The sequence below is a fragment of the Augochlora pura genome, chromosome 7 (genome assembly GCF_028453695.1).
Source record: "Augochlora pura isolate Apur16 chromosome 7, APUR_v2.2.1, whole genome shotgun sequence".
NCBI classification, from domain to species: domain Eukaryota; kingdom Metazoa; phylum Arthropoda; class Insecta; order Hymenoptera; family Halictidae; genus Augochlora; species Augochlora pura.
Genome location: NC_135778.1, coordinates 33,618,402 through 33,633,076, shown reverse-complemented (window position 1 = coordinate 33,633,076; position 14,675 = coordinate 33,618,402). Strand labels below are relative to the sequence as shown.

Sequence of the window (14,675 nt, the reverse complement as noted above, 5' to 3'; positions counted from 1 at the left end):
CGTTGCCCTATACATTCCACCACCACAATCTTAATAACACAAACACTGCGAAGTCAGAGGTGAGTCTCTTCAAGTTCCCGCTACAGGAGAAAATGAGTCGACCAACAACGCATCCTCTGCTAATCCTTGTATTGTACAGTCGGTTGCGAAAGTGTTCTAATTTCTTTTTAAAAACGGAATAACGTCTCTAGAATTAGACTAAATGACTTGAATTTTTTAGACGACAGAAGGACGATAACTAGAATGCTTTTTTAAATTTTATTGTTATCTTAAATCACGAAAGGAAATAAAGAAAATTATCTTTTGAGTCTATAATGAAAATTTAAGAAATGCGTTTTGTAGATCTTGGTAAATTATATGTACGCTAAAAGTTCCATCGAAATTGATTGATCTTTAGAAGAAGCATACCAGTTATTGTTTAGTAGATTGATAAAAAATAGCCTTTATTCCAGTACTATATACAATAATTATTCTTTAAGTATTATTCCAAAAATTAATCAACTCTAAATATTATTCTAAAAATACTTTCGTGATCCGCCATAAACCCCAATTCGGAAATTCCAACCACCCCCACTACTATGACTAAACAATGCTCCACCTGCCACTAACAGGAAACCCCCGTTACTCGCGTCCCGAGCTTCCTAGACCCCAACGCACAAAACGATCTTGTCACGACCTTCGATTTCTTCCTAGGTTTAAAGCAGCTATGAATTTCAACCCCATGGACGAAGGGGACGGCATTCTACTGTACTGTGCGCAAAGCGACGAAGGCAACGACGACTTCGTCTCGCTGATCGTCAAGGACAGACGCGTAGAGTTCAGATACGATCTTGGATCGGGAACCGCGATGCTCAGATCGAACTTCGTCCTTCAGCCAGGCGTGTGGACCCACGTCTCGGTGAACAGAGATTACAAAGAGGGGAATCTGACGGTAAACGGCGAACCGACTATCAAGGACAGATCACCGGGAAGCGATCGCACAATGTCATTGAACACTCCGCTGTACATCGGAGGTGTGGACCGTAGGAGGATCATGATGAACAAGAACGCTGGCGTGGACAGAACCTTCCGCGGATGCATCACCGATGTGAGTGCACTCTCTGTTGAATACAGTTCTCAGAAAAATTATAGCAAAGACAAATTGATCAAAAATGGGCAACTTTGACTGGCGATAACTCTACAAGAAATCATCGTATGGTCACAATTCCTTCTTCAGATTAAAGCTTGAAACTTCTACTTTAAGTCTCTGTTTCCAGATTTTAATATTCACGCACTCTAACCACTATTAACTATTTAAACATAAACTCGTGTTTGCCAATTTTAAAGCCACTTTTTAATACGACAAACATGGCTTTGCATTTAAAAAGTTACTATGATAAAGCCGCGTCTAACTTATAATTGAGAAAGGATACCTCAAAGTAAAAGTTTCAAGCTTTGATTTTTAAAAAAGTCGTCGTCCTACGATGATTTTACGCGGAATTATCGCCAGTCGAAGTCGGTTAATTTTTATCGAAAATCAGTGCTATGCTATCATTTTCATGAGTGGTAAAATTATGCAGAAAATTTACTATCGTTTGTTTCAGCTGGGGGTGTCCGGTGCGAACGTGGACATACTGATGTCGGCGATAGACTCTGCTAACATAGACGACTGCAGCATCCATCACGTTAATCAGACCAAGTTCGCTGTAGCTACCACCACTCAATTACCCACGACGACGCTATACGACCCTTGCAACTCCAACCCCTGTGTCCATGGGATGTGTCAAAACGCAGATTCCCGTGATTATTCGTGCACCTGTGAATACGGTTACGTGGGCAGGAACTGCGAGAATATTTTGAAGCAGTGCGAATTACTCCTGCCTTGCAACAATGGGGGAACTTGCAGTGACCAACATGGGTCGTACAAGTGCGACTGTCGACTGGGTTTCAGTGGGCAGAACTGCGAGAAACGTAGGTGTATAGAATATAGAAGGTGTATAGAAGCCTCGAGCTGATACCTGTTACCAAAACTAAGATATTCAAACCTATTTTCAGAGGTGGAGATCAGCTACGACGTTGCCTTCAGAGGAGATGGCTGGCTAGAGTTAGATAGGTCTGTAATGACCCATGAAGAAGAGTGCGAAGTGCTATGCTTCGAGATCTCTACCAACCGTAGCAAGGGACTGATCATGTGGCATGGTCAGACTCCGAATGACCTCAACCCTGATCATTACATGGCCCTTGCTGTAGTCGATGGGTAGGTCTACCTTTCCAACTTTTTCTATTCACCTTCCTTTCATACGAGACTATTCTGTTACAGTTATGTAGAGTACCAGTACAACCTAGGCACCGGTCCAGTGGTGATAAGAGTAACTGCTCAGAAAGTAGACGATGGAGAGAGACACAGGATAATCCTGAAACGTCAAGGCAGCGATGGTAGCATAGAATTAAATGGAGAGCACATGGAAAGTGGAGCGACTTATGGCACACAGCAGACCCTGAACACCAGAGGCAGCGTTTACCTGGGTGGTGTGCCTGATTATGCTATGACTTATGACAAGTACCAGGACGGTTTCTCTGGCTGCATTTACACCATGGAGGTACAGGACTCCAGGGCCATAGACATTGGCGAGAAAGCCATACGAGGGAAGAATGTCTTGCCTTGCACCAGGTAGATATTGCCTACTTTCTTGTCACCAGTAGGAGAGGACTCTTTTGAAAAGCTTTTCTGATTTAACACTAAACCTGTTCAATATTTCATTTTACAATTCTGCGATCCATAAAACAATCAGTCACCTATATTTAACAATTCTACAAACGTTGAAAACTCTGTCATGAAAAATACCGAAATAAATTACTATCAAGAGGTTTAGCATTAATGACGAAAGCTGACAATGCAGTAACTTACAAAACTCGTCGCCAATGACGCTTATGGTGTTTCATGCTGCCCAGAGCGAGATGGATCCCGTCCTCCTTGGTGTTCACAGACGCGGACACGGACATGTTCGACGCGTTTGTTCCCCCGCCCCCTGTAAACATAATCCACCCGAAGCCAGCGGCCAATCTGGCCGCGTACAACATCAAACACTACTCACTGTTAATCCTGCTCCAAAACCTGCTTGCCTTTACCATGGACGTTCGAGAACAGAGCGTGCTTTTTACAGTATTATGCATAGACACCGTGAACGCGGTCAAGTGTATACTAAGTTAAGTGTTTCTTGTCGAAGATAGGTCTGATAACCGCGTGTCCTCTCACTGGGACAGGGTTCTCAATGAGCCGACACAGCCGGATAGTTCTTGTAATTATATTTAACTTTGTAAATTCTTTGACGCTTCGTTAAAGTCTGAGACGGGTTCCCGTGGTACGTAGATCAATATCAGTAACGACTATGCTCCCAGTTACTATAGTTGAACGTTGACTTTGTCTGTTTGGCAGTGACCCGGACGACAGACTACCAACCCGCGGTGATCTCGGAACGTTTCACTAGGACGGTTGACTCGGTCTCGAAGTCGCAGAGCATAGTCGAAGAGCCAAACGAACAGTTTTGTATCTATAGATATACATATATATAAACACACAAACACGGTAATAATGTTAACGTTTTGTAATCAAACCGACTGCGACGTTTTGTACAGCCTTGTTTCTACGGCGCCAATTTAGTTACTGATTTAAGGGATTCGTTTGTTTCGCGATGCGTACTTTGCTTCTCGACTGCCAAGCACAGTACGGCTGATTACCGTCTACGAACGAGTGTGTCGATTCACGTATAAGTTCTCACTGCCATCGAATTCTTAGTCCCCGATAGAACGCGTCAGTATCGTTCATTAACGAGTAAGGATTGAATCCTCATCACGCTTCAACGAATTCGCTTGTAAGCGAAAGGCGAAACGGACTTTGCCTTTGATTACTTAATTAACTTAGCCTTTGTAGCCATCGAGAACCCCCCCGAGGAAGCGACGCAGATCAACACACGGAATGCACAATCATCGCCAATAAGCTAATCGTTCTTTTTTGTCTGTCGAGAGATGATCATGCCTGGACCAACGATCGGAAATTGTTCGCGACTCTAGTTAACCCTCGACCTTTGAGAATTTCTCCCGATTCGACTGGAAGTGCTACGCGGGTTCGTTATTACGTAGAATTGTTCGTTCGACTTACCCGAATGCAACAATGTACGTTTTTGCAACGTTATCGGCATTTGGAGTTGTTTAAATAATTTGGACGAGCGCACGATCGACGCAGCAGTCATCGTTCGAGCATCAGTCTCTAAAAATTATCTAGAAACATTTGAACGCTTGTAAGTTTGTTAAATTGTGTACGGTTGTTTGCGGAAGGGTCTAAGGAAACAGGTGAATTAATTTTAGCGAGGGTTAACTGCGTGTAACGGCGGTCGTCAACAGCAAACGAAAATCAACAAATTAATTTCCGCTATCCGAACGGACGGACTTTCTTTTCAGATGCTTCGTGCTCGATTTATGTGATATCGGAAGAAAGTTACTCACGAGGAAGAATCGTATTTAACGTTAAGGATCGGTGCTAGTAAGGTTCGTTGCTAGTTCTAACGCGATTTGTATCGGATACACTCGCTGAAAGTATGTACATAATCCATGATTATTATAGTCTCGCAATCCTCGATGTTTCTTGTATCGGTAAAAAAAAAGAAAGAAAGAAACGAAAACGAAAAACCATGACTGCTGTTTCTTAAACTATGGAATAAGTTCGCTAGTCGGATGAATAATAGCCTTAGGACAAAAATGTACTTTCAGAATATCGTTTATTGGCTGCGAAATATTACAATGATATATTGTACTTCCGTTGAGACCTCGTAGATAAAAAAAAAAGAGCGAGAGAAAGGTGGAAGAAGAAGAAACGGAACAACAAGATTACTTTACAGTAACGCCTGTCTGTCTGTCTGTCGAATGATTCATTGTCAATTACATGTGCAGAGATTTTTCTAGATTTCTATGGGAAATGGAACACTGCGTAGCGATCAGTTCTCGTAGCCGACAATATTGTATGATTAACGAATTATCCGCGTTCTGTTACCAGAACAGAGACATCGATTCATTGTAAATGTCCGTGTACAGAGAACGTTACATTCACCAACGCCAAAAATGATAAGAACAGAGTCTAGCAACTTCGTAACTGTCCGAATGAATGCTTTTCTGAATGTCGACGCAAAAGTGTTAGCCGCAGAGCATCACAGCCGTGGTGCGGTACATATATACATACGCATGTATATGTATTTACGTAATAAGTATAAAAGCAAGCTAAAAAAAAAAAATAAGAAACCGTGTAACCGATCAACTTGAAAGTATCTATTCGTAACAATGAAAGTGTAGCCTATTGTTATATGGGATAATTCTTCAAAAACAAATGAGACAATAAATATAATTTTGTTAAGAAGAAACTGGTTAATATCGTCGCTGAGCAACAAGTCGGACACTTATTTATGCATTCATACCGCGACCGGCTGCTATAAATTGGCTTTGTAACCGGATATGAACGGCAGCCCCGTGCCCACCGTCTTCTGGTAATCGGCGTAATCTTGCCCGAAGAAGTATAGCAACGTGATCTCCTCCAGCAGGATACGCGAATGGAAGAATTTCCAGGACGCTATCGCGTAGGCCAATAAGCAGAACGGGTTCTGGAGTATCAGCTGCAAATTGAGATAAATGATTACATTTTACCCTTCAGCTTCACGAATTTTTCCTAGCCAAACCGTATCAGCTAAGTGAACTATTGTTGTATAGAATAATTCTTTGGACTCTCGTGAATACAACGGTATATTTTTTAATAACATTATTAACATTTAAATGAATTTAAATAATTTTTAAAGATACGCCTACAGCGCGCCAGTGTATGAAAATTTCTTCGATTGTAGAAATTAATTTATAATTCCTTTTAGATAATTACCTGTGTCCCAATGGACCAGTAGAACCACCCCACGTAGCTGGGGTGTCTACAGAGCTTGTATACTCCATAAGTGACTAGTTCATGGTTCTCGTTCTTCTCACTCTGTACAATATGGTTAAAATTATGCTTAGCTGTAAACATGGCCAGCTTCCTCAATACTTCTCCACCGATGCAAAGTACTAAGCCAAAGTAGGATATGGAGGAGGGTTCCTTCATTTCTGGGAAATACTCTCTCTCCACGATAAACTCTATCCAACTGGAGCACGCTGCCACTCCATAGGCTATGCTATGATTTAAAATGAAGCTACCTATAGATAGAGTGCTAGGATTTATCCATGCTATGCTCAGGAACTCGGAGTAGTGAAATGTAGCTAGTACAATGATGTAGACACCAAACATCTGCCATGAGGATGGTAAGATTAGGGCTATTAGCAGGCCAATTCCATACGCGTAGCCTAAGAACACTGCTCTAGTTGCAACCTGCAACAATAGAGACATAATTAGATATACATTTGAATATGCGTGTGCAAGATTCCTTCGTTAAATATCTGTTTTATCATTACATGATACAATTTCTCAGGGCAAAGCTATATTATTTTTATAAACTTCCAAAGACATTGGATTTGTTCACATTCTCACAGATCATGAAAAGACAAAACCAACAGGTACAATAACCATGCCCTTCGATCTACACAATCTCGAAATATCCGTGTCTGAAAGTTTGAAGACACTCGCCTTTCAGACATAAAAATTTGCAGATCGAGTAAACCAAAACATATTGTTACTATACTCGTCGAATTCGTCTCTTCGCGATCTATTAGGATATTAAAAAATATATACGGAGTGTCGTTTAAAAACATAATGACGAACTTAAAATTTCGTAAATAAATGAACTAAAAAAAAAACTTCTTCCCGTTGTTATGTGCAGCCTTTAAAACAGTATCATTTGACCTGCGGAATTTTATTATAGAACAATAAACAACGTAGCAATGATCCAATTTAACGAAGACACCCTATATGTTGCACGCAACAGTATTAATCGAGCGATATTTACCTTATAGGTGAAGCCTCGAAATACAAATAGCAGTAGAAAATTCAGCAGTGCATACTGAAATAAATGCACTAGCCAGACGTTGCTGAAGTAGTGCCGGTAAACGTCGAACTCTAACCTCAAAAAGACGCCTGGCAAACTCGCCACTATCCCGGCCACAATAAAACAAAATAAACTAACTTTTCCATCGTAGCACAACATTTTACGCACTCGACAATTGACTCGCTGCTTTCGTAGTGCTCGAATGGATCACCATCGTTGTGTGACGACGTAATTGCTTAATCCACTGTCCATGAACCACAGATTTAGGCTCCTAAGTCTGTGCCACGAATCTAATCCTTTTTACTGGCAACGGGAAGCATATCAATAATTCCCGATGTTGACAAATATCATCTTACTACGAATCAAATGTGTGCCGTCATCCACTTCAAGGCAAAGCTACTTTATTCTATGCCGACACAGAAACATTGTCCTCACTTCTCGCTGTTGGATTAAATGCCACAGTCTTCGATGGAACCCAACATTCATAACTTTTTACATGATTTACTCAATTATTTATATATATTCACCAGCAATAGTCATAAAATGAATACCAGAATATCCAGCAAACACTTCTGTGCCTTATCTGTTTAGTAAAATCGCCCATTGTACTAGTTATAAACAATTTTCCATTTCATGTTCCAATACCGAATTATCGAACAAATGATTCGTGCCGCCTTGCTCATAAAACGCCATGTAAATTGTAGCACGAGTTTTCAGCTGTCTTCAGACACCCGAATAGCGCCAATCCATGCAGCAGCAAAACGCCCAAACTTCTCCCCAAATTAGTTACAAAATTTGCCGCTAGATGTCACATATATTTTGTGAAGGTTTTTATATAAATAAACCATATAATGCAAATATTCTCATTCAACACTTATAATTTAATTAAATATTAGATACGAAATTATCAAATTAATAAATAATAGTATTGCTTAAAAATCAGAATTATCTTTTAATAATTCAGTTTATTAATCAACCGAATGACTAGTTGGTAGGAAACAATTATAATTGAATTAACATTTACAAGGTGGCATAAACTTCATTACCATAAATCATAAATATAATTAATATTAAAAATTATCGATAAAGTAGAAAACATTAACTACTTATATCCACACTGTCGGTAATTACACCCACACCTGTCGGTAATTCAGCGAACAGTTTGAGCGTTCTACCGATGCATGAAGTGGCGCTATTTAAATGTTTGAACACAGCAGTAAATTCGTGCCGGAATTTACATGACCTTTTATGAGCAAAGCGGCACGAATAATCAATCTTGGAACAGCAAACTGATAAACATTTGAAAAACGTTAACCCGTTGAAGATTTTCGTTGCGCGGGGTACCAAATTAAAGCTCGAGATTTACACTCTACGCTAGATATGCTTAAGTTCAAAAACAACAACAGTACGCATTAAAAATGAAGAACAAACAACACCATGTCTAGCATACCAACATATCCTCAAATGCAAGGGCTCCGGAAAAATAACTTTTCTATACGTTTCCCAGAAAATTTCGGAACTTTTACGATATCAAATTAAAGCTAAAAGAACACACTTTAGGCTAGATTAATTTGTATTTACGAATAATTATCTTAAAGCATACGAAAGAAGCGATGAAATTATAGCAGTCACAGATCCGTGACAAATAAAATTCACAGAGCTCCAATTTATTTTCAAACGAATTGAAAGTTCACGGAAGCAATTCTTACAATGAATAACAGCGTAAATTAGGGAATCTAGGCAAGACGGAACGTAGCAAGCTGTTTCCCCGTCTGGTAAGTTCTGGGAGCAGGAAGCAGCGTCTGTTGCCAGAGAAAACAGGACGCAAACGTTTGGGGGAGACAGGAATCCAGCAGAAGTAGAATAGCCGGTATCCTCGAGGCGATGCCTGCCGTTATCCCGGGTGCGTTAATCTATCGCTGGGAGCGAAAGCAAAAAAAGAAAAGTCCGAATCGTTACGCTGCCGTCGAATCCCTTGAACGTTTCCCGGGAAACGTTGTTCCTTCGGCGAGCTGTTAATCCTGATTGCGGCCGTTAGACGGTCCAATTTCGGGCACCGCGTGCCTCTGATCGGACAAATTGATTTACCTTCACCTGGGGGACGGGCTCCCATTGGCGTGGTCCTCCTAGTATCATCGAGCGTACATCGTGCCTGACAACGGGACGCGAGCGTCAACAACGTTATTGGACACGAGACGTCCAATCAAAGTTGTATTCACAGTGCCACGGCAATATTTCGCCGAGGCGAAGCCGGGCGTTCGTACCACAGTCGAATTGCCAATTTTTTTGCCTCGCCGGCAAGTCTCCCCGTTTTTTCCCTCTTCCCGGCCAATCCGTCGCTAATTGCCGGCCAACACGGACGTCTGATTGGCCGTTCTTTGCCTAACGGCTCCAGACAACGCCCGTATCGGCTCTGTCCGGGATTCCCGTTAGTATCTATTGGCAAGCTGGGGTTTTGTGTAACTAGGCCTTACGTAACGGACTCTGTGTTACTTTGATAGGACATCAAACTGATAACCGTTTGGTAAATACTCTTGCGTTGAAGATTTTGGTCGTAAGGGGTGCCAGAATACGGTTTGGAAACTGTACTTTAGATTAGATATATGTACATTAGTTAATTTACAGACTTTATGCAAAATAAAAGTTCTTCAATTTAATTGTAAGAAATAGAGATGGAAGAAGAGTAAATTGCTTCTCTTAATTGTTCTGGCAAGTTGAAAGTAGTGTATCGGTATTATTAAATTCTTTCTGCGTTTTTATCATCGTATATTTCAGTTATTCGTTTTTCGCTTATTTCTTACCGTCCCACGCCATATCGCTTGAATGGCCCTGGTCCTAAATGGACTCTTCGGTGCTGCTTGTTCCTCGAAGGTCTCAAGATGACACCACAGCTCTCCGGCAGAATTTATTGGAGAGCAAAATCTTGTTCTTTAGGTTCTGTAATAAGATCGTGTTTTCTTGTAGAAATATATGTATAACAGTCGTCGGCCGAAACGGATTTATTATACTATTCCAGCCTATACTACCCTTTCTTGAAGTAGACACCGCAGGATTTTATGTAAGCTAGGTTGCATAGAAATAGTTCTACGGAAATGAACGTTAAAATTCGTCTGAACTTTTCGTATTAAATTTTGTAAAACCAACGGTGTTAGAGTTCGATCTTTTTAATTTTTCAAAATCACCTCGTCACTCTGTTAGAACTTAATATACCTCATCTCAAACTAGACAATTCCAGCTGTCATTTCAGCTGATTTAAATAGAAACATCCACACGACAACATATTTAAAAATTTATCTGAATTTTTCTTTTCAAATCCAACAAATTCCACAATGACATTGTGACTATTTCTTTTAATTTTTCAAAATGATGTCGTTTTATTACAATCTCGTTTACCTTGATTGAACGTAGATACTTTCAGCTGTCATTTAGGCTAAATTGCATAGAAATTACCTGATAAGAACATATGTAACAATTACATATCTCAATATATTTCACAACACATCTCAAAACTCCGATATGCCAGAGGTCGTTTCCATTCAATCTCTTAAACTGATCTCGTAATTCTATCACAATTCAGTTTAGCCTGTCTTAAAGTAGAAACTTCCATCTCTCATTTAATCCGAGTAGCATAAAAATATCCCCACGAAAACTCAAAATCACATATGAAACAACATATTTCAAAACACATCATAAAACCCCCCGACGTCGAAGATCAAGACACCTTTGAATTTCACCAAACAAACCTCGCCACTTTATTACAGTCTAATATGCCCTGTTCAAAAGTATACGCTTCCAGCTTTCATTTAAGCTAAATTGCATAAAGATATTCCCACAAGAACATATCTTAAAATTCACCCGAACTGTATCCTCAAATCGCTGTAATTTTCCTCGTCTCTTCTCGAACGCGTCAGAAATTTGCGAACGAACTTATCGCACGACCTAACACAGATAGGCCTAACATACCACCCTAATAATCCAGGTACTAAACGGACGCTCGCTTGTTGCTCGAAGGTCCCAGAATGGCACCTGCAGAACACTCCGCAAAGCCCCGGTTCAAAACGTCTTGGAACCCAGCCCGATATTTGTCGAGCGACTGTTTGTAAACGGTTATGGCGGCGCTGTGAAGCGCCTAGGCAAGGGGGAAGGGCATGAATATAGAAAGAGAGACAGAGAGAGAGAGCAAGAGAGAGAGAGAGCATGAGAGAGAGGGAGAGCGAGCGAGAAGACGGTGTAGATAAGACCAGTCGTAGGATAGGGGCAAAGAGATAATGGAGGAGTTGCTTGTCACGGATTGGGTAACTCAATCGGGAACTTATTCCGTGCCGGATCTCCATGCTTTTGAGGTCGCCGCAGCTCAAAGGGACCGATTGTGCCGTTGGAAGTTTCGCGGGGATTCGAGAGTGGTATTATTAAGAGAAACCGAAAATGTGGTGCACGCCAGACGCCATAGTGAATTATTAATGGTGCGTCGACGGTTCCGGAACGTCGCTTAGGGTATGCAGCGCGCGGATCCGTCGAGCGGCCGCGAGTTAACGTCGACGAGGAGGATCCTTGGGCGAGTTTCCTGGCTGGCAGAAAACTGACGAGTGTGTCCTGACAAGCAGCCTGTTGCGTGACCTGCCCGATCAATATCTGTACAGGCGCAACAACCGCAATCCGCCGCTCGTGTCTTCCTAACGGACCGCGTCCCGTTTCGCACCCTCGCGTCCCTTCACGCCCTTCTCGGCGAGCGCGCTTTTTTTTTTCTCCCTCGTTCCCGACGCGCGTCGAAGGATCCCAGAAGGGTGGTCGAGTGCTCAAAGTCCTTCCATTGATTCCGGGAAGGGTTTTAACCGAGGACAGGTGGGAATCGGGACTACGAGTGCCTTTAGAAGCGGCGTCGATTGATGGGGGTTGGTTAAACAGTCATTACGTGCATATAAATCAGCAAAGTGTATTTTTTTTTAAATTTTCTTATGTGTAAAACATAAATAGTTAATAGCCATAAAGGTTATAAACATAACCTTGACATGAATAGTTAATAAAAACGGATTAAATAGTTGAGAAAATATTATCTTTAATTCTTCTATCATGCCAGAGAATCAAACTTTTATAGAAACACCATTTTCAAAGTGAAAATACTAAGTGATTCATTCATAAATTATAATGAGAATTCTGACTTTGTAATTTTTGTAAGGAAAATCTATTAAAATTTTATATTTTAACAAAGCTATTCGTTCTTAATTTTAAAACTTGTACAGTATTATTTTACAATAACTTTTATCGCAAAATGTGCACGGTGAATATTATCAAAGCAACTTTTTATGTTACTAACCATGAGAGTTAAATTTCAAACTTTCACAGAAGTATCTTTTATAGCATAAAATAATTTTCCAGCTATTGCCCAGCGAACGCAACCCCCATAGCACAGCCCCCAAAAAATTCTGATCGCTCTGTACAGTTCTAAGAAAGTTATTCCACGTGATGTACGGATACTTCTTTTCATCCACGGCAGGTGGTTCGATGGAAGACAAATTACAAGCAAGAACAGTTCCAGCTGGTTTCTCTGCCAAGTATAAACCCACGGTTACGGCTCCGAATGCGAACTTAACCAACCCCCCTAACAGCGATCCCTCACGAGGCCGAATCGCTCAGAATTTTCCGAACGGGCCGGAGTATCCTTCGAAGTACCGGCGTGTCTCGTTCGCCTCGATCGGTTATCGACCGTCGCCGGGCCATGTTAGTAGACGTTAAAGCACGCGCCGAGCATTTACGCGCATCGTTTCTGCGGCCCCTGGAAATAATTACGCGCTAAAGAGCTTGACCCGGTTCGCCGGCAGGTTGACGTCAAAACTCGTTCTCAATTTCCGCGGGCCACCGGGCCGGGCGAATTTTCATTCCTTCGCAAACGGAGGGAGGGAAAAAAAGACAAGCGGGACCACCGACTTACAATTCCACGGGGAGGCGCTCGAAATAACGGCGGAACGTCAGTTTTAATTTACAGCGGATAAAAGCGCGGCGACAGCGCGGGGGCCGCGCGCCGCCGGAAAACCATTCGCCCCGACCCCTAATTCCGGATTAGATAAGTAATTAGCTGCGTAGTTACGGGGATGCTCGCGATTCGCCTTCCCGGCCGCCCGCGAGACATTGCCTCATGAATGTTTACTAGCAACAATTCCGGCCGGCCCGCTAACTCCGCTAATAGCTGCCCGACAAAACAACGGACCCGTTAACCGTGCTAATTAGCCCCGTATTCTTCATGAATTTCGAAAGACGCGCCACGCCTTGCACTCATCCCGCGCTCCGTGACTTAAGATCGGCCAATCTGTTTACATCCGGTCCGAGTTTCATTTACTAAGGACACGTGCCAAAAATCCCTTGGACGACATAGGCTGCGTTTAACCTTGATACGTACGGATCCGTTCATACCGCGTTATTTTTCCAAACTCTGTATCCCTCGAAATTCTTATCTCCCCTGCAGCGACTGTTAGGCAGCGACCAGCGCTTTTCCATAAACAGAAGGCCTCGCGCGTCGCGGTTTCCCACGCATCAGACTCCCACGAAACCACATAGGGATAGAAAAAACCGAAGTTTTATTTATTTAGGATGTATAATAAGAATCGTTGGCGCGATGTTGCATCATTGTATTAATAAGTATATATTGTATTAATTATTACTAAGTGTTGTGTTGTAATATGAATAACTATCAATTTTGTTTGTATTTAATTTGGCTTGGATAGATGTTAAAAAACACAGGATCAGACCGCGCTTAATAGATTCAAGATTTAAGACAGCGCCATTCAATTTGTCTTTGTAATGTATAATTGTATTTTATTTATGATATAACTATGTTTCGGACATATTTTTAATATGAATATAATTGTAACATGTTTATAATTAAATTTATACCTGTAACATATTTATATCTAAGTTTAAATTTATAATGCAACTATATCTAATATATACTTATAATTCAGTTTGTATATATTTATCAGTATTAATGTTATAGGAATATTTAGCACAGAATTACAATATACTGTGGTGTAAGCATATTTAGGACATACTACTGCGATCAGAAAGTAAGGTGAATTTGTTTATAAATTGTAAATTCTTTATTTATTCTTACAAATCAATTTCATCAATCAATTTTACAAATCAAAAACACGTGTAACTCGGAGATAATTAAACCTTTTGACAAACAGACGCTTGGCAAATGTTATAGACAGTCCTACCAACCTAGGAAAAAAAAATTTACCTGTCTTCCTAATGCCCGGGAGTTTTAAATGATAATTTCACCTTACTTTTTGATCACAGTAGTATATAATTCAACAATATCAGTAGTAGTATATAAAACAATCAATATTCAACAGTAGTATATAATATACTTATAATTCAATTTGTATTTATAATATAAATCTATTTACAAGATATTTATAATTTAACCTACATTTATACTAATTATTTTATTTTCAAATAATGTAATTATTTATGTAAATATGCGACAGAAACTATTACATTTTTATTGGCACATTCTACCTGGTCCTCCGTTCTTCCCAGACCTTGCCTCGTCCGATTATTATGTTTCTCTCGTTAAAAAATTCTCTCCGTGATAAAAGTCAGAAATCCGACAGCGAAATAAAAACGCAGTTCGATGAATATTTTGCAAGTAAGTCTCAACTCTTTTGGAAAAAGAGCATAACGAGTCTT

The 14,675-nt window shown here is 40.7% G+C and overlaps 2 protein-coding genes across 5 annotated transcripts; one reads left to right on the top strand and one right to left on the bottom strand.

Moving 5' to 3' along the window:
* Positions 1-4,744, top strand: LOC144473467 (basement membrane-specific heparan sulfate proteoglycan core protein-like). Of its 4 annotated transcripts, none has more exons than XM_078187355.1 (6): positions 1-59; positions 694-1,087; positions 1,584-1,950; positions 2,035-2,236; positions 2,300-2,650; positions 2,932-4,744. In XM_078187355.1, the coding sequence occupies exons 2-6, from the start codon at positions 707-709 to the stop codon at positions 3,188-3,190; spliced, it is 1,560 nt and encodes a 519-aa protein (XP_078043481.1). In that variant the 5' UTR covers positions 1-59; positions 694-706; the 3' UTR covers positions 3,191-4,744. The 4 variants fall into 4 exon arrangements, 3 of the variants coding, with proteins under 3 accessions (XP_078043481.1, XP_078043482.1, XP_078043480.1); XR_013494583.1 differs by lacking the exon at positions 1-59 and having other exon boundaries at positions 147-1,087; positions 2,932-3,341; positions 3,416-4,744; XM_078187356.1 differs by lacking the exon at positions 1-59 and having other exon boundaries at positions 147-1,087; positions 3,416-4,744.
* A 31-nt stretch (positions 4,745-4,775) lies between these two features.
* On the bottom strand, positions 4,776-7,686 carry Ste14 (isoprenylcysteine carboxylmethyltransferase ste14). Its single transcript, XM_078187357.1, has 3 exons — positions 6,951-7,686; positions 5,897-6,376; positions 4,776-5,639 (listed from the first exon to the last, which is right to left on the bottom strand). Exons 1-3 carry the CDS (start codon positions 7,146-7,148, stop codon positions 5,457-5,459), a joined length of 861 nt encoding a protein of 286 aa, XP_078043483.1. The 5' UTR covers positions 7,149-7,686; the 3' UTR covers positions 4,776-5,456.
* Positions 7,687-14,675: the final 6,989 nt, after the last annotated feature.